Raw genomic sequence first — 19,234 nt, forward strand, 5'->3', positions numbered from 1 at the left:
ATAAGTGATCCTTCCGCACCGGCAGGCTTTGAACCGGATGTACATGTCATGCACATCATCATGTCTTCTTTGTAGCTGCTGCAGCCAGCTGCACCCCAAACGTCGTCAGTCAGTCGGCAGCAGAGCAGAACAAACTCAGCGGCACCATAACGACCAGGGATGATGGGGAAGAAAACTCGCCTCCCAGGAGTTGGAACGGTCGGACGGAGAACCATACTGCAGCTCTCTCAGTCTCCACCCGGACTTCGCAGCGGGGCGGCCGGCGGACGGGAAGAGACCGGGTCGGGGTCCGAAGGTGAGATGCAAACGGGCCTTTGAATGCTGCTAGCACGTTAGCTAACATGCTAGGCAACTATTACCCGGCTAGCTAGCATGTCAGCAAACGTGCTTCGCTAGCAGAACCGACTGGTTGATTATTGTAAATAATTGTATAAAGTACAATATTTGCCTCCGAGTAGAAGTACTGAAAATTGGAAATACTTTGGGAAGGTAAAAATGAAGTCAAAATTTGAGTAAATTACACCACGGCTAGCTAGCATGTCAGCAAACGTGCTAATGGATAGCAGGACGGTAGGGTGATTATTGGGGTTAGCGAGCTAGCAAAACGGTCTAATTGGCTACAGCCTAACCCAGCAAATATTTTTTCTGACGGCAGCGCCTGTTACAAGTTCTCTCGGGGTTCCTACCGTTCCTCGGCTTATGTGATGGTAGCATACACAGAGATACAGCATGGCATACATGTTCGATAACCACAACTAAGTTGTGTTGTGGACTGGAGTCGGACTCTGCCATCCACTTGGGTTAGTACAGTAACGATTTCTAAAACACTTGTATCATGAGTTGAAGTTATCTCTGAGTCTGAGCCATAGCCGTAATGCTTAATTCTGCAAGCATTAGGGCTATGAACCAGAGCTAATTGTTGAAGTGTTTGTTTAAAGGGCCTTTATGAGGACCAAGTAAAAAGTGCCAGGTATCAACATCCACCGAAAGTGTTACGGTTTTGACTGATTGAAGTATTCAGTTTGGAGAATTACAGTACATTTCAAGCACAACTCGATACAAAACTGTAACTGTGTACGACACCATAAAGCATTACACTTGTTTACAATAGGGTCCACCATTTTCAATTCATAACATTTAGAGACGTACATTGTAAAATGTCGAACTAACTGATGAAATGTCTTTTCTTGTTGCAATGATAATTGGAACCTTGGGGAGGGTGGGGCGAATGGGCGATGGGAGATTTATAATGAAAATGAAAAAATCATACAAATCGTACAAATATACGTCTTCTATAATTCACATATATATATATATATATATAGCCAAAACGGGTAAAAAGGGGGAAAATACATATACAGTGAGGGGGGAAAAGGGGTGGGTGGGGGATTCAGATGTTTACGGGGCAGTTTTGAATTGCAGCAGTCTGTATAGGTGCCCTTTGAGAGCGGTTTTGAAGGAGTCAAGGGTCTTAATGACTGTTGGTAGGGCGTTCCACATTTTTGTGGCATAGGAGCGAAATGAATTTAGTGCAGAATCTGGGTTGCACATGGTTTGTTGAACTCCCTCTGGTGTTATGGGTGTGGACTTCGTCCACAATATAATAATAATAATCATTATATAATACTTGTTTTCAGTGATTAAAAATACCCACTCATTACCTAACAATCGGTAACAAATCTAAAATTATAGGTCCAACAATACTGTCTAAAATGATAGGTCCACTTCCTAGGAAAAGTCCATGTTGCATGAGGATGATAAAAGAAAACGTCACCCTACTACTGTTAATGAACCGTTCAGTCAGTGGTGCGTGGTGTTGTTGATGCTATTGTGTGGTTTGCTTTATTAAATGCTTTTCTTGGGTTGTTTTCAGATGAACAGGACGGCGAAGCACACAGATTTGTGAGAGAAAAAAACACTGACATGAAGCCCCGACCAGTGATTGCCACCAAACCAGGTGAGGTTTATACTTTTACGAACTCTGAGTTAACCACTTAACCATTATGAACCCTAGCGTCCCTATTCTGGGCTATTTTCAGCTAAGATATTTGGTGTAGTTGGTGGGGGGGGAAGAGGGGGCCTAATATAGACCCCTGGGGGACTCCAGTCAAGTGGTTAACCTCTATATACTTAGTAAACCAACTGACAGGGGTCAACTCTGTATTTGGTCTGCTGGCTACACCAAATCTCTTTGCAGACTATAGAGGCTATGCACATAACCCGGAAGTTATGCGGGAATGCCTACTGAGTGTCAAAAAATACTTTCGGTTCTTGAGTCTATACATCCATAGCATACTTATTTACATGCACCTCGACATTGGGTGCAGGGCCAATAAAGCAATCATGGAAGGAGGTAGGGCCCACAAAGAAAAATAAATGTCAATCTTAATGGATCTTCGTCAGGTCAATATCCAGTCCATACATCCAAACAGAAAAGTCTTGTCTGATTGTAGCAGAGACATACAGAAATGAAACAAAATAGGGGAGAGAAAAAAATTGAACAAATGATTGTATTCGTGTATGAGTGAAAACAAGATGGATATCTCATTGACCAAATGCCTTTTGTGTCCATCTTTAGAAGGGTTGTCCCTTCTCGGTGCCTATGATGACAGTGATGAAGAGGAGTCGGGAGAGTCTTCACATCCTCCTGCTGTGAAGACTCAACACAACCAGTCTGCTGACATTGACAGCACACTGGCCAACTTCATGGCTGTACGTATGATTTGAAACCTTCTAGACATACTGAAATATACACAATGACGGAGAACTTCTGAGGGAATAACACTCAATTTTTGGGGGGGAAATATATGATTTCCTTGCACAGGAAATTGATGCAATCACCATTCAGCCAAGTTCAGAGGACCCAACGTCTTCAGAACCTGCCGTCTCCCCCAAGCTAGAACCTGACACACGGCAACCAGTCCCTGTTGATGCAGGAAAGAATAAGGAAAGCACAGAGGCTGAGTTCCAGTACAACACTGAACACTCACTAGCTGGAGGTAATTAGGTGTCCACTCTCCAGTGTTTGAAATAAAGTGCTCCTATTTTTCAACAGGGAACCATTTATAATTCTATTTGAGCTGTTATTTGTATCTGTTCATTTCAGTTGGTGGTTTGAATATGGGAGATTGGCAAGAGGTGTGGGAGGAGAGTTCTGGTTGTTATTATTACTGGAACACAATGACCAATGAGGTGGCCTGGGAGCTTCCTCACTACCTGGCTGATCAGGTGAAGGGCCTGCAGCAATCTGCCAACATGTAAGTGTCTGTTGCTCATTATCATGGCAGATAGAAACGCATGAATGTATGTGCCACAAGGTTTGTATACCGTTTTCAAACTTATTTTATTAATACTCTTGACCAGTTCTTGACCATAATGACTTGCATCTCGTTGAATATCAAATGAACAATTTGAGTGTTTTCATTTTTCAGCTCTGCTGTTAATGGCACAACGCATAAAGGTTACTATGCTGATCAAAATATTGCACCTGCTACACCACCTCCGTCAAAGCATGAGGCAAAGACTAAGGCAAGTTCCTCTTTGCATAAAATACACATTTGGGGGGGGGGGGATAAATTAACTTGAATGAAACTTTGATCCCTTTTATTGTTTTTGTCTGTTAAGGAGGTGATTGAGAGTGTCGTTGCCCTCACAAGCGAAGAGGAGGAGCGCCGTGGAGTGGCCGCGTTACTCCTTGGCCCCCTTATCCCCTCTGACGTAAAGGAGGCAGAAGAGAAGTGGAGGAAAACGTTAATTGGCGGCTCTGACGAGAAAGAGAACAGCCTGGACTCTGACGGAGGGGGCAGCGGCATTCCCGGGTCCCCCGGGTCCCCCTTGGCCACCCTGCAGGATCCAGACTCTAACCTCATGGGCCAGAAAGATGCCCATAGCGGTATTCCCTCAGAGGCGAACTCTGATGCTGAGCAGGAGACAGAAGAAGACACTATGGAGCTGGAGTTGGCCTTGGAAAGGAAAAAGGTGAGCTTAAATGCAGTACATTCTAGGGGTGTAAAGATGCATTGATGTTGAGAATGAGATAGAGGTTATTAGAGGTTATATCTTTAAGACGTGGTGAAATGAAAAATGCGTTTTTCACACTTTTAGAGTATATCCGTGGTCGGGCATAGTAACAATAGATGCCAAAACAATGGGACATTTATGTCTATGTATTTTTATATCAAGTCCATAAAAATCAAACAGCTAGAAGGTCCTGGGTTTGATTCCCGCTCGGGACGCTGTGGGCGCTGGCGCCGTGTCCTCTCCTCCGCGTCATTAGTGCTCATACCCGAGAGGGGGTTGGCGAAAGGGCCTTTCTGTGTGGAGTTTGCATGTTCTCCCCGTGTCCCCTAGCCCATTTTGGCCTGACGCCCATTCTAAAATGCCTTCTAAATCCTGACCTAAGTTTTCTGAAAAACTTCAAATATTTCTATAGCAGCATCAAATATTTTTAATTTCTGAATACTGTACATACTAAACAGAACCCCAAGAGGGGTTCCCGCCCAGAATGGGCTAGGGTAGGTACCCTCACAAAAAACATGCAGTAATCCTGGTCTCTAAACTGCCTCCCCCTGGCCAGCCGGGGCGCCTGATGGAGGGGAAAGGAACTGGTTGGAATAACGTGTTCCTTCCACGCGCTACATCCAACCAGGGAAACTGGTCAGGTGTAACTTGGACACTCATGCATGAAGGAAGCATGAGTTCAAGTCCGTTGCTCTCCCCAGGTTAGCGGAGGGTGTGTAAGAGCCCAGGATCACATTAGATAATTGACACAGCGGTGAGAATGGGTTACAAAATTGTGGGATAAAAAATTATAAATAATAATCAAAATTGAATTGCGTGATGAGGAAACGCGACCCGAAATAATCTTTATTTCATTCACCTGTTTGATTCCCATTGCTACACGTTCCTCCAAACAGCTTGATTACAGAAATACTCAGAGGATATTAATTAAATCTGGGAATACATTTCTTACCAAGAATTTTCTTCACCAATGTGTTTGTAACCTATCCCACAATGGTTTCTATTCAACCACCCTAGGAGAAAGTTTGACAGCTGCTGAAAGTTGGGGTACCAATATAAGGCAATTTTCTAAATTTCATTATGCTTTAAGTAGCATGTGACATGTTTTCATGATTCTGAATCCATTCCAAGCATTAGTTTTGCACGAAAAACGGTGGCTATGGCCAAAAATGTTAAATGGCAAAAACAGGATGGCAGTTCAAGCTATCAGTGTAACATTATAATTCATAATTCCCGCTCGGGACGCTGTGGGCGCTGGCGCCGTGTCCTCTCCTCCGCGTCATTAGTGCTCATACCCGAGAGGGGGTTGGCGAAAGGGCCTTTCTGTGTGGAGTTTGCATGTTCTCCCCGTGTCCCCTAGCCCATTTTGGCCTGACGCCCATTCTAAAATGCCTTCTAAATCCTGACCTAAGTTTTCTGAAAAACTTCAAATATTTTTATAGCAGCATCAAATATTTTTAATTTCTGAATACTGTACATACTAAACAGAACCCCAAGAGGGGTTCCCGCCCAGAATGGGCTAGGGTAGGTACCCTCACAAAAAACATGCAGTAATCCTGGTCTCTAAACGGCCTCCCCCTGGCCAGCCGGGGCGCCTGATGGAGGGGAAAGGAACTGGTTGGAATAACGTGTTCCTTCCACGCGCTACATCCAACCAGGGAAACTGGTCAGGTGTAACTTGGACACTCATGCATGAAGGAAGCATGAGTTCAAGTCCGTTGCTCTCCCCAGGTTAGCGGAGGGTGTGTAAGAGCCCAGGATCACATTAGATAATTGACACAGTGGTGAGAATGGGTTACAAAATTGTGGGATAAAAAATTATAAATAATAATCAAAATTTAATTGCGTGATGAGGAAACGCGACCCGAAATAATCTTTATTTCATTCACCTGTTTGATTCCCATTGCTACACGTTCCTCCAAACAGCTTGATTACAGAAATACTCAGAGGATATTAATTAAATCTGGGAATACATTTCTTACCAAGAATTTTCTTCACCAATGTGTTTGTAACCTATCCCACAATGGTTTCTATTCAACCACCGTAGGAGAAAGTTTGACAGCTGCTGAAAGTTGGGGTACCAATATAAGGCAATTTTCTAAATTTCATTATGCTTTAAGTAGCATGTGACATGTTTTCATGATTCTGAATCCATTCCAAGCATTAGTTTTGCACGAAAAACGGTGGCTATGGCCAAAAATGTTAAATGGCAAAAACAGGATGGCAGTTCAAGCTATCAGTGTAACATTATAATTCATAACTTTTCCAGAACAGTATAAATAGTTAATACAAGTGAGTCAGGTGACAAGTTACCTCCTCCTATCGGCATTTAGAGCCTGGATAGCTACAGGCACGAAGGAGAACTTATACCTGTTGCTTTTGGCCCCTGGAACTTTTAGGCGAATGCCAGAGGGAAGCAGCTTGAACTCAGAGCTTTCGCCTTTATTTTATATATTTTTTATGGAAGGACAGACAGTAGGCTGACAGGAAATGGGGAGAGAGATGTGGGGAAGACATGCAGTCAAGGCCGTCGGGAACGGGAGTCGAACCCGCGGCACACTGCCAGGCTGGATTACCAGACAAGGTGCCTGGACCATTGAGCCATGGCCCAGCCAAGGAGTGTTTTTTGTGCAAAACTAATGCTTGGAATAGGTTCAGAATCATAAAAAAAACCCTAATTTGACCCCTAGTTTGGCGACACTTGCCCAAATGTGCCTAAATGTGCTGACATCACATTTGTGATGACGGATATGGCCGTTTTTAGCTCAAGGAGTGTTGTTTGCGCAAAACTAATGCTTGGAATGGGTTCAGAATCATAAAAAACCCTAATTTGACCCCTAGTTTGGCCATAGACCACCTAGTTTGGTGCCACTTGACCAAATGTGCCTAAATGTGCTGACATCACATTTGTGATGACGGCTATGGCTGTTTTTAGCCCAAGGAGTGTTTTTTGTGCAAAACTAATGCTTGGAATCGATTCAGAATCATGAACCCCCTAGTTTGACATGTCACATGCTACTTAACACTCTTATTGCTAGCCTATTCTGCTTGGCTAAGGGATTAACATTGGACGAAGGAACTGTTTCGGGGCCCACAGCAAACTGTTCTCTTATAGCGAGAATCACACCGCATACATCAAAAGAAAGCCCAACTTGTCCACTTCAATTTAAAAAAAATATCATGATTTTACCATCTTCCATTCTGGAGATATTGACCTTTTTCTAACACCTGCTTTTTCCTGCACTCTGCTCGCTTGAAAAAACAACAGAGATATGGAAGGTCAAAGTTGACAGACATTTCAGTTCAGTTTTTTTATATGAACACAAATAATATCCTATACATACCATACACCGAATGAAAGCCCTCAATGTCTACTTTTAGGAGGAAATCAATATACACATTGATCATATACAGTTTGTCAGTAATTGTTTATTGAATGCAGCTTGCGGCCACCAGAGAGAACTTTCGAGAAGGCATGGACCTGAACAACTATTATTCACAAAATAAGGCCTATAGCGACATGTACATACTATATACCGTATGAAACAGAAGACTCTCTGCTTTCATAAGAAAAAAACTAATACTGTAATAATAATAGAAATCACACCCCTGTGAAGTGAGCAGTGCAACTGTTGCACTGCTCACTTCACAGGGGTGTGATTTTTGCTGCATTCAATAAACAATTACTGACAAACTGTACATGGGATCAATGTGTATATTGATTTCCTCCTAAAAGTAGACATTGAGGGCTTTCATTCTGTGTATGGTATGTATAGGAAATAATTTGTGTTCATTTGTATATCTGCCTGTCAATGTCTGTGACTAAATGGCTTTTGTATGAGCTAAAGAATGAGCATATATGGGACTGATGATGGAATATTGGGGCTACGTTACTACTGTTTTGTTTATTTTTTATGAAGATTATGATGATGACGGATCAAGACCCCCGGCGAGCAGATGGAACGATGCGAAGACGCATTGTCATTATTTATCCATTGTCATTATTTATCCATCTGTGATCTGTCGCTGTGTACAGTGTATCGTTCCAACTTGGCTCGCCGAGGTTGTTGTTGACTTGTAAAGTCAAAACAGCGGCGCGTGCGTCTTGTAAATACATCATAACAAAATAACCGTTTCGTCCCTCGGCAATGAATGAAGGAAGGGAGACCAGACGTTAGATCTGTGCCGTGTCTATTATGGGAACAAGTCCGAGCATGTTCCGACAGAAACAGAGTCTACACAAAGACGCCTCCTCGCGAGCAAACGGGGGCCCTCCCTCCCTCCCCTGAGACATGCAGGGGGGGAGTGAGAAACAGCTCTGCCTAGCTAGCTACGATCGGATGTCATGAAATTTGATCTGGCTAAGGGCTAGCTAGTAGCTACGCTCGCAATGGGGGCCGCCATTGTGTGATAGTGAGCATTTGAGCCCCTCCCGTCCTGAGTTTCAGGATGGGAGGGGGAAGAGGCATCTTTTTCTTTTTTTTTGTGATCACGTGATCGGAGTGTTGTGCTACCGTCCAATGCTAGTAGGTAAAGTGCTCGGGTGTGTAGAAAGGCGATTGAAAGTTATCAATAAAAACATACAGTAAAAGTAAATCTCCCTTTCCCGCATCGGAGCGCTGGGAATCGAACCACGTAAATGTCCCTTTCCCGCAGAGAAACGGTTAAAGCATAATGAAATTTAGATTTTTTTTTATAATGGTTGTTGACGGTACCCCAACTTTCAGCAGCTGTCAAAAAAATAGAAACCAATGTGGGATATGTTGGTAGACTCCTTTAAAAACGCACTGGTGAAGAAAATTCTTGGTAAGAAATGTATTCCCAGATTTGACATTATTCTGATAATATTCCCTGACTAGTAGATAACGGTAGCACAATTTGAAATTTGCACTCAATGGCCAGAAGAATAATGTAGTCTGTATATGCCACAATGCTTTGGTGCACTCACCCCACCTTGTGGAGAGGGGGAGTTCTGTCTTACTGAGACAACATGTAGTCCAGAAAGGAAGTGAGACCAGTGTCTGTGACATCAGACACTTTGAAATACTAAAATATCTAAACACACCCTGTACATTACCCTCATAAAATTACCCTTGTCTCCCAAACATCATTAAATAGTGGTTGCAAAAGGGGTGAAGCGACATGCTAAAATATGTATCTGAAAACATTATAGGTTAGAAATAAGCCACGTAGTAGCAAACCGTCTTTCCCTCACTTGTAAACAAACCGACTCCACGTGCAGCGGATGTAGTGGAGCTACGTCCCATAGCCTGAAGGGATATGACGCTCTGATTTGTTCAGAAACGCACGGGCTTCCATTTCAGACTAAAACTTCCAAAATGAAAGTACCGAAAAAGCCATTGCACCCTGACTATGTTATGTGTTATCTTAAATAATAAATTGCAATTATATGTATGACAATGATCAACTAATATTGTCATGATTGACCGTGGCTGTCCCCCAGGCTGAGCTGCGGGCTCTGGAGGAAGGTGATGGGAGTGCAGGAGGTTCCAGTCCCTGTTCCGAGACGAGTCAAGAAGCTGCTGGGCCTCATGGCCTTCTGAAGAAAGGCAAATGGAAGACTGCCTTCCTCCGTGCAGCCAGCCCTGACTCCAACAGCAGAGGCTCTTACACACAGGAGACCACAGACACGGGTAGGCTTGCATTCACGTTCTCTGTTGCCAGGATAGATTTCCGTAATTTGAATTCCATAGAGGCAATTTATGAGATCATCAATGTAAAAAGAAAATGCTGGCTGGAGTGTACAGAGATTGCTGCGGTGTGGATGAGAGTGGTCGGGCTACTAATCTACGAACCATGATCAATCCCCATACAAATAAGAGAGAACCAGAACTCTTGTATTTTTACACTGAAGACCCACATGAGTTTGTGCCAGACCAGAGTAGTCGCACAATCTTAAAGCCCATGTCTTCATGTGTGTTCTGTAGCAGATCCTAAAGTCCCAGAGAAGGCTCCAGCACCAGCAATTGAGGAGAAGGAATCGGAGCAAACTGAGGATAAAACGGAGTTAAAGATTCTGGGAAAAGAGGAGGTGGAAACGCCTGAGCTCAAGGTAACTGCAGCAATGATAACAAAGGGAAGTAATTATATGAAGTAGAAGTAATTGATGAATGAACTAACATGTGAATGTGCTTTAGTTTCAGATTGGAGAATTGGCCAACACTTTAACCAGCAAGCTGGAGTTCTTAGGAATAAAAGAAAAGGCAATCTCAAACTTTCAGCTGCTTCTGATACAAACCGAGGTGAGATTTATGTTCCAGATAGGCTGCCTTCTCGTTGTGACTGCCTTACCAGTCTAAAATATTTAATGTGCTCAGCACATGGCAGTATTAAATATTTAAATGCTTCATTATAATCCATCACAAGGTATCTATGTGGAAGTTTCCTGTAATTATGCTTTTGCATTACTCCTCTGTCTTTCTCCTTTCCGTCCTCTCCATCTCTCACTTCTACTACTGTATTTATCTTTCCGTTTTCATCTGCCTCTCCCATCTATCCAAAACTTGTTCATCCCATCCTTTCATCCCCTGTACATTGCCCCCCCATCCCCCCCTTGCCCTCTGTATCTTTCAGACACGAATTGCAGACTGGAGGGAGGGCGCTCTGAACGGGGTATTTCTCCGCCGCAGGCTGCAGGAGGCTGCCGAACACATAAAACATTACGAACTTAACGCCACCCCTAAAGGCTGGTCCTGCCACTGGGACAGGTACGCGCTCCTAACTTTTCACATCTCTAAACTCCCCACCTCCCCTCAAAACTTATCGTGTGACTATATACCCCTCAGTGTCGGGGGGGTTGCAGACTTTTAACATGATTTCGAGGAGTGGATCATAATACATTACCAGAAACAGACTTTCCATGTTTCGGTGATGCGATCCTGGCACTCTGCTATTGCCTGTTCTGATAAGAGAGCATCCACTCTGGGCCGGCCTGGTTACTTCCTAATAATACCTGACTCAGGCCTATTTGGCTAGACTGATCCTGAGGTGAAGTCAGGGGAAAGCGGGTGGAGATTGGGTGAGGGGTAAATGGTAGGAAGGTGGTACCGTGGGAAGAGCTTTGCACTTTGCAGGACTACAGCCCCCAGAATGCAACACTGACACAGAATGATGCCCTGGAAACGAGGAGTGTCACAAGCATCAAATAAAAGTGAAGACGGACCATTGAAGGGGATCCAGCAGGTCAGACCACCTCTATTTCATATCATGTTTCCTGTTTCTTTATTTCTTGACTGAGTGAAAATTCTTAAATATTTCCTATGTAAAGAGTTGACTGTGCTTGTAACTTTCTTTAATTATGTTGATGGTGCTTTCTGATTGGCATCTTCATGTGCTTTGGGAGGGGAAATGGTTGTCTAAAGCTGAACATATCTGACAACCGTGAACCTCTGAATGCTATTTTGATCAGCCTTTCAGGACCAAAAGATGATTGTTTTTTTGTTAATTTGTCTTTGAGATCAAGGTGGGTTCAACCTATCTATGTCCGCAATCACATTCCAATTTGGTGTTTGCCCTTGGATGGCTAAAGTTGCTGTCCAGATCAACATTACTGCCTCCACCGTGTGGCAGCTTTGTCCACTCCCTTAACCCCACTGTCCCCAGGTTGTCATGGCATGCAGCTAGTTGCAAGGGTAGTCGTTGAGACTTGTGCCTTCTATCTCTGTTCTACTCTCTAGAGAGCACAGGCGCTATTTCTATGTGAACGACCGGACCAGTGCCTCCCAGTGGGATTTCCCAGCTGAAGAGGACAACCAGGAAGAAACGAAGTGTAGCCAGGTGCCCCAAAATGAAACAACCAGTCAAGGAGATGCCAAAATCTGTGTAGCCACTGCTGGGATTGCAGGTCAGTAAACAAAAATAAATCTTTAAAGGAGCTTTACAGTAGCCGTTGCTTTATCTTCCACCTACTGATGCGTTTTAAATGCAATTCAATGAATGGACTCAAACTTGCCAGCGAAATAACGGCATCACTGAACCAATGTGAAGAATTTTGGGCAGTCCTTGATATTGGAATTGTCTCAGGATTGGTTTTCAAAGCAGAAGGTATAGGCATTTTAGTGCTGGTTTTCTCCGTCGTCCAAATTCATTAAATTAATTTAGATTTTCCCATGCGTCTCATCCCTACTCATTATTCACCCGAAAATAATCTAGACTGGGATTGGCACAAACTAATGAAACAAACGATTCCTTTGTGTCCGCAGGATCATCTAGTCATGTCTCTGTTGCCCCGGCAGCCCCCCTTCCGCCCAGCGCGTCTCCATTCTGGTCTGGACCTCAGCCCCCACTTCCTGATGGACCACCGCCACCACCACCACCTTCAGACTACCCCCCGCCTCCCCCTCCTCCCCCAACCTCGCCACCTCCACCCCCTCCCCCTCCGGACAGTGATGGAGAGATTATGGAGGTGGAAATGGAGATGGATGATGATGAAGGGGACCCCCCGCCTCCGGGAACAGAGGAAGATGGCAGCGGGCGGCCTCCATTACCTCCAGGCATCATAAGCACTAAGGTATTGGCAATTATACCTCTTGTTAAATTGTGGCTTTCTCCAAATGTGTAAATAAAGAATCAGACCGGGGTCTGAAGTGAGTGGTGCAACAGTGCCCCCCGTTAGTACTCAAAACATTTGGTGCTCTAAACATAGGGACATTGCTGTTCCTTGGAGTTGTTGCACCACTCAAAGATGTATAAGCATACTAGCGTCATGCTCTGTGTTTTCTTCAACAGATTGTGGAGTCTACAGCCACCCAAGCGAAGGGTCATAAACGCAAAGCTGGTCAGTTGACCAAGGCCATCACTATTGGAAGCTGCCCCATTATCTATACCCAGCCGGCTGCCATCGCAGGTGAACGCGTCATTACACATGATTTTTCCAAACGTTCAGAATTGTGATTATAGGGCTGACGGATGTCCCTAGAAATAAACAAACCATTAAAAGCGATATTTTTCTTTATCCGAGTATAATGGTTAGTTGGGATAATGCTAACAAGTCATTTTAGGAAATGTATTGCCAGACTGGACGTGCAGTAAACCGAGAATTGCATATTTACCGTACTATTGTAATGCAGCTCTATTACATTTTTATTGATTTAGTTTGTTTCTCTGTATCTGCAGCTCCCGTAATACCAATTCCAATACCAAGTACCTATTGGGGTGTGCCTCCACCTCCAGTCACTGCCATGCCTGTAGAAACCCCTGTTCCACCAGCCCCACTTTTCGCCATTCAACCACCACTGCCTTCACCCCAGCCACCGGCTTACGAGCCTCCAGGAGCCAAAACTCTACCCGTAGTAGACAAGACCAAAAAACTGAAAAAGGACAAAAAGGAGGTTGGTAATGAAACGTGTACTTCAAATTGAGTGCCATAATAATAACCTACCTCAAACAAGGCAACCTAGAGCATGAGAATCTTATTTTAAATTCTTTATTAATATAACAAACCACCACATTTCTAACATTCTCCCAATCAGGCATCCCTGCTCAGCCTGAGTAGATATGAGCTTCATGTAGTATAGTTGTCAGCAGTGGGTGTGGTACCTGAACACAGGATCTTAATTTTCTCGGGTCCAGGTCTTTTTTCCGACACCTTTTTAGCCGACGGGACAATGGTCCGACAGTTTCGGACTATTGTCTGAAATACCGTCTTTTTACTCCAACAGTCCGACACGACATTAGACAGACAGAAGTTGCGGCAATAGTCCGACAAACCGTACGTTAGACAGGCCACCCTTAGGTTAGACGGGACAATAGTCCGACACCCCTTAGGTTAGACGGGACAATAGTTAGACGGGACAATAGTCCGACACGGGAGGGGAGGGGAGGAGTGGGGTGCTTGTGTGTGTGTGTGTGTGCGTGCGTGTGTGCGTGCGTGCGTGCGGATACAGTGTGCGTGCGTGTGTGCGTGCGTGCGTATACAGTGTGCGTGCGTGCGTGCATATACAGTTTCTGTGTGTGTGTGCCTGCGTGCATGAGTGCGTGCGTGCGTGCGTCATCATATTTATTATTATTATTATTATTATTACTACTACTTTGCATTATTATTATTTATACGTCATTGTATTTAATATTATTATTATTATTATTATTATTATTATTATTATTAATACTTCATTGTATTTATTATTACTATTACTATTACTATTACTAATATTAATACTAATATTAATATTAATATTAATATTAATATTATTACTACTACTTTGTATTATTCTTATTATTATTATTACTATTATTACTATTACTATTACTATTATATTATTACTATTACTATTACTATTATTATTATTATTATTATTATTATTATTATTATTATTACCAGTAGGACCCAGTTGTGCCCAGTAGGACCTAGTAGGGCCCTAGGAAGGAGGGAGAAATGAAGGAAGGAAGCAAGCAAGCAAGCAAGGAAGGAAGGAAGGTGGAAGGAAGGTGTGTGTGTGTGTGTGTGTGTGTGTGTGTGTGTGTGTGTGTGTGTGTGTGTGTGTGTGTGTGTGTGTGTGTGTGTGTGTGTGTGTGTGTGTGTGTGTGTGTGTGTGTGTGTGTGTGTGTGTGTGTGTGTGTGTGTGTGTGTGTGTGTGTGTGTGTGTGTGTGTGTGTGTGTGTGTGTGTGTGTGTGTGTGTGTGCGCGCAATGCTGGCCCTAATGAGTCCTACTGGGCCCTACTGGGCCCTAATGAGTCCTACTGGGCCCTACTGGCCCTAATGAGTCCTACTGGGCCCTACTGGGCCCTACTGGCCCTAATGGGCCCTAATGAGTCCTACTGGCCCTAATGAGTCCTACTGGGCCCTACTGGGCCCTACTGGCCCTAATGGGCCCTAATGAGTCCTACTGGGCCCTACTGGCCCTAATGAGTCCTACTGGGCCCTACTGGCCCTAATGGGCCCTAATGAGTCCTACTGGGCCCTACTGGCCCTAATGAGTCCTACTGGCCCTAATGGGCCCTAATGAGTCCTACTGGGCCCTACTGGCCCTAATGAGTCCTACTGGGCCCTACTGGCCCTAATGGGCCCTAATGAGTCCTACTGGGCCCTACTGGCCCTAATGAGTCCTACTGGGCCCTACTGGCCCTAATGGGCCCTAATGAGTCCTACTGGGCCCTAATGAGTCCTACTGGGCCCTACTGGGTCTACTGGGCCCTAACTGGGCTCTACTGGCCCTACTGGCCTACTGGGCCCTAATGGGTCCTACTGTAATAAATATGATGAAGTATTAATATAAATATAAATAATAATAATAAATATGATGAAGTATAAATAATAATAATATTAAATACAATGAAGTATAAATATTGATAATAATAATAATAATAATAAATACGATGAAGCACGCACGCACACACACACACACACACACACACACACACACACACACACACACAAACACACTGTATACGCACGCACACACACTGTATACGCACGCACGCACACACACACAAACTGTATACGCACGCACACACACTGTATACGCACACACACAAACTGTATACGCACGCACACACACTGTATACGCACACACACACACACACACACACACACACACACACACACAGAAACTGTATACGCACGCACGCACGGACGCACACACGCACCCACACACACAAGCACCCCACTCCTCCCCTCCCCTCCCGTGTCGGACTATTGTCCCGTCTAACTATTGTCCCGTCTAACCTAAGGGGTGTCGGACTATTGTCCCGTCTAACCTAAGGGGTGTCTAACCTAAGGGTGGCCTGTCTAACGTACGGTTTGTCGGACTATTGCCGCAACTTCTGTCTGTCTAATGTCGTGTCGGACTGTTGGAGTAAAAAGACGGTATTTCAGACAATAGTCCGAAACTGTCGGACCATTGTCCCGTCGGCCAAAAGGGTGTCGGAAAAAAGATCGCCACCCAATTTTCTCAATAGAAGAGCAGGAAGTCCACCTCTAACCACGACGTGGGTTAGTGTTAGTAACTTACTCTAATATAATATTAAAACATTTAGGGAGGAATCTGAACGGCACTTACCACACTATTTGAGTTTTTCTTCATACATGCATACAATTCTCATGCCATCCCTTTGTTTCAAGTCAAAGAAGACTAAAACGAAGATGCCATCACTGGTGATGAAGTGGCAGACCATCCAGAAAGAGCTGGACGAGGAGGAGAAGAGTAGCTCTAGTGATGAAGACCGAGATCTGCTCAACAAGAGGGGCATTGAGGAGTGGAAGCAGCAGCAGCTTCTTACGTAAGATTCAGTGCATGGCTGAAAATAGCTAATGTACATGGCATTAAAGTATTTTATGCCTTAGATAGTTTTTATTTACAATTATGCTGAAATGATTATTAATTATATTATTTCTCCCTCAGGGGAAAGGCTGGAAAGAACGCTAACTTCGAGGCACTCCCTATAGACTGGCGGGAAAGAGTGAAGAAGAGGAAGATGATGAATAGCACATAACATTTACCCTCTGATACGGAGCCTGCACACAGTTTCACAAATCTCCTTTATCCTTCCCTTCCCCAGACAGAACGCTGGACAATTATGGGTGTGAATTGTGAACTATCATCTTCTCTGGTGGTTATGAATGCATTTCCTGGTTCCCCATGGTGGGTTGTATTTATTTTTCTTTATTTTACAAACCGTAAACCCACACCCAGTGTTGGCATTTGTCCCCTGTATAGAATCGCAATAGGCTGTTAACAGTTTCCTATTTTTTCTCTAATTGATAGTAAAATGGCAAGCTCTTAAGCATTTGGCTTTACTTTATTTTGGTTGGGGAACTTTATGTAAAGTATGAACAATAGTTATTTAAATTTTGCCCTATACACTATCTGAAGAATCAACGTTGGTGTTCTATTTATTTGTTCAGAAGCACACAATTAATTCATAGCTTATGTTGGCAGAACAGATGTAATCACCATGACAAGAGCAATATGGTCAGTTTGTCACACCATGTGACAACTTTGATAATAATGACTAACTTTTGATAATGGAGCCCCCCCTTTTTTTTTCTTCCCTTACTAAAACCAAGTAGCATACACTGCTATTTTTGCTTGCCTTTACATAATTTGATGGTGGCCACTCAGCACTCATGACTAGTTCGTATCAGACATCATTACTAGATTGTATCAGAAATGCTTATGTTAAAAGTTAAAATGTGCCAAATGTGCCGATGGGTTGATTGTAAATATTCCACACATGTTTTGTAGATCCAGTGAAGATTACCATGAGAATGCATTTGTGGAGGACTGAGCATTTTTACAGTTGTGCGTGTGTATATAGCATAATGTCTTAAGCAAATGGGATATCCGATTTTGGGATTGGAAGGGAATGTCAGTAAATGTATATTTTGTAAAAAGTTATTAAACAGTTTTTCTGATGTCATTTTTTTTATTTCATTTTGAATCCAATCATCTCCAAATCTCATCAATTACTACCATTATGTAATTCCTTAAGGCATAGCCTACCATGTGAAAGATGTGTTGAGGTAAGGGGAGCTTGATTAAAATATGTAGAAATGTATAAACCCTAACCAATTAAGTGCAAAGATTTATTTTAATGCCTCATGCTACTGACATTGGATAAAGGTGAGAGATTGAATAATTCAGTCCTTGAGGTTCCTGGAATAGTTGACCGTCTATTGCGTCTTAACCATATTTTATATCAGGATATTCAAAGCACACAAGCTTTTAGATATGCTGTTTTTGAAACAAATTCTTGAATACTTTTGAAAACAAGTATTCTCATGGCATGGCCCTCAATGTCTTCATCGTTATGCTATGCTGTCTTCATCAGTGTAGTAGGGGAGGATGGGGGAAGATGAACCACTTTTTACTTAAGTTGTCCTGGAAGCAAGGCAAAATGAGATGGCAGTCAAATCTAATGATCTACACATATTTCAGGATGTCCTCTATCAATTGAAATGATGAGTAAGCAGCTATGACAAAGGGCCATGAAAATATGACCTTTAAAAAAAAAAAAAAAAAGTGGCTCAATTTGCCCCAGGTAAGGGGTAAGTTGATCCAAAATTGAACCACATGATATTTTAATGTAAAGAGCTTAAACTTGAACAGATAATGTATTCACGTATTGAAAATAATTTAATAACAGTTTTCCCTTTTGCAAATAGTCTTATTTATCTGTTTATTTATTATTTAAACAATATAAAGACAATTAAATAAAGTTTGTTATTCAGAACCTTATAATATTTGCAATATTGTTAATGCAATATAGCAAATTTGCAAACATTTGCAAACATCCAAATTAAAGGTCATTCAGTATAATTTGAGTATAGCTAATACTTAATACAAAAATATGAATGGTGATTCACATTAAGAAAATTGGCTCAATTTACCCCAAGGAATTGGTTCAACTTGCCCCATGGCCACTTTTTGACTAAACATGGCTAGCTTAATGCTCCAGGCTAATGTTTAGCTAAATGATTCACATGGGTTTTATACATTGGTATATCACCAACATGCATGATATATAAGTTTAGACCTGGGTGCTTTTGCTTTAATATAAAAATGATTATTCCAGAAAAGTTTATTTTTTTACTTTGACCAGCAAAAAACACTTTTTTGTGTATAAATGTACTTTCCACTTTGTCCATGTGTCTCTCATCTTCACAGTCAGGTTGAAATGGTGCGTGTGTCCTGATTTTGAGGTCACATGACAACTCATGTGTGTAGTTTTAAAGATACAGGGGGTGGTTCAACTTACCCGACAGTTCATCTTCCCCCATCCTCCCCTATGTCAAACTCAAACTCACAATAGTTCATTTCCAAAGTGATCAAACTATTTTGTGAAATTAAATGGTCAGCTAGATAATGATAAAAATGTGAGTATGCATGTGAATACCAATGATAAGTAGGCCTACCATTTCAGGATATTGTTTTAATGAATTGCATTGTTTCGGTACTTTGGTGTTAAGTTTAAACTCGCGGCGAGTTTGTAAACTGGCGACTTCTCCGAATACCGTCAGATGGGGCTCTGGCCGTGGCCAAATGGCTCACACGCATCAATTGTGTCCTGTTTTAGGGCTGTTTTTTCAACTATTTGAGAACCGCTCTCACACAAACCCCCCACAACCTGAACCCACCCCACCCTATTCCATGTCCATGGTAACATTCTTGTTGAGTGTCGGTTGCTGGGCAACGTAGTTGACGAAAGATTATTTTTGCTGGCCTGCACCACTGCACGCTCTGTTGTTTGCCCCAG

At 42.9% G+C, this 19,234-nt stretch overlaps 1 protein-coding gene across 1 annotated transcript; it reads left to right on the forward strand.

The window, feature by feature from the left end:
• The first annotated feature begins 10 nt into the window (after positions 1–10).
• Positions 11–17,398, forward strand: fnbp4 (formin binding protein 4). Its single transcript, XM_083763552.1, has 17 exons — positions 11–295; positions 1,874–1,957; positions 2,579–2,712; positions 2,825–2,999; positions 3,107–3,257; positions 3,432–3,528; positions 3,625–3,978; positions 9,485–9,674; positions 9,969–10,093; positions 10,179–10,283; positions 10,615–10,748; positions 11,718–11,884; positions 12,243–12,550; positions 12,769–12,886; positions 13,156–13,370; positions 16,101–16,258; positions 16,381–17,398. Exons 1-17 carry the CDS (start codon positions 160–162, stop codon positions 16,469–16,471), a joined length of 2,742 nt encoding a protein of 913 aa, XP_083619678.1. The 5' UTR covers positions 11–159; the 3' UTR covers positions 16,472–17,398.
• Positions 17,399–19,234: the final 1,836 nt, after the last annotated feature.

Source organism: Protomyctophum parallelum (genome assembly GCF_964188405.1).
Source record: "Protomyctophum parallelum genome assembly, chromosome: 4".
Classification (NCBI taxonomy): Eukaryota; Metazoa; Chordata; class Actinopteri; order Myctophiformes; family Myctophidae; genus Protomyctophum; species Protomyctophum parallelum.

What these genes read in the sequence shown, in the direction of transcription:
- fnbp4 (XM_083763552.1), top strand. Translation starts at nt 160, where the DNA reads ATGATGGGGAAGAAAACTCGCCTCCCAGGAGTTGGAACGGTCGGACGG. An exon ending in TGAACACTCACTAGCTGGAG is followed by an intron (nt 3,000 to 3,106) that starts GTAATTAGGTGT and finishes TGTTCATTTCAG; the next exon opens with TTGGTGGTTTGAATATGGGA. An exon ending in TGGAAACGCCTGAGCTCAAG is followed by an intron (nt 10,094 to 10,178) that starts GTAACTGCAGCA and finishes AATGTGCTTTAG; the next exon opens with TTTCAGATTGGAGAATTGGC.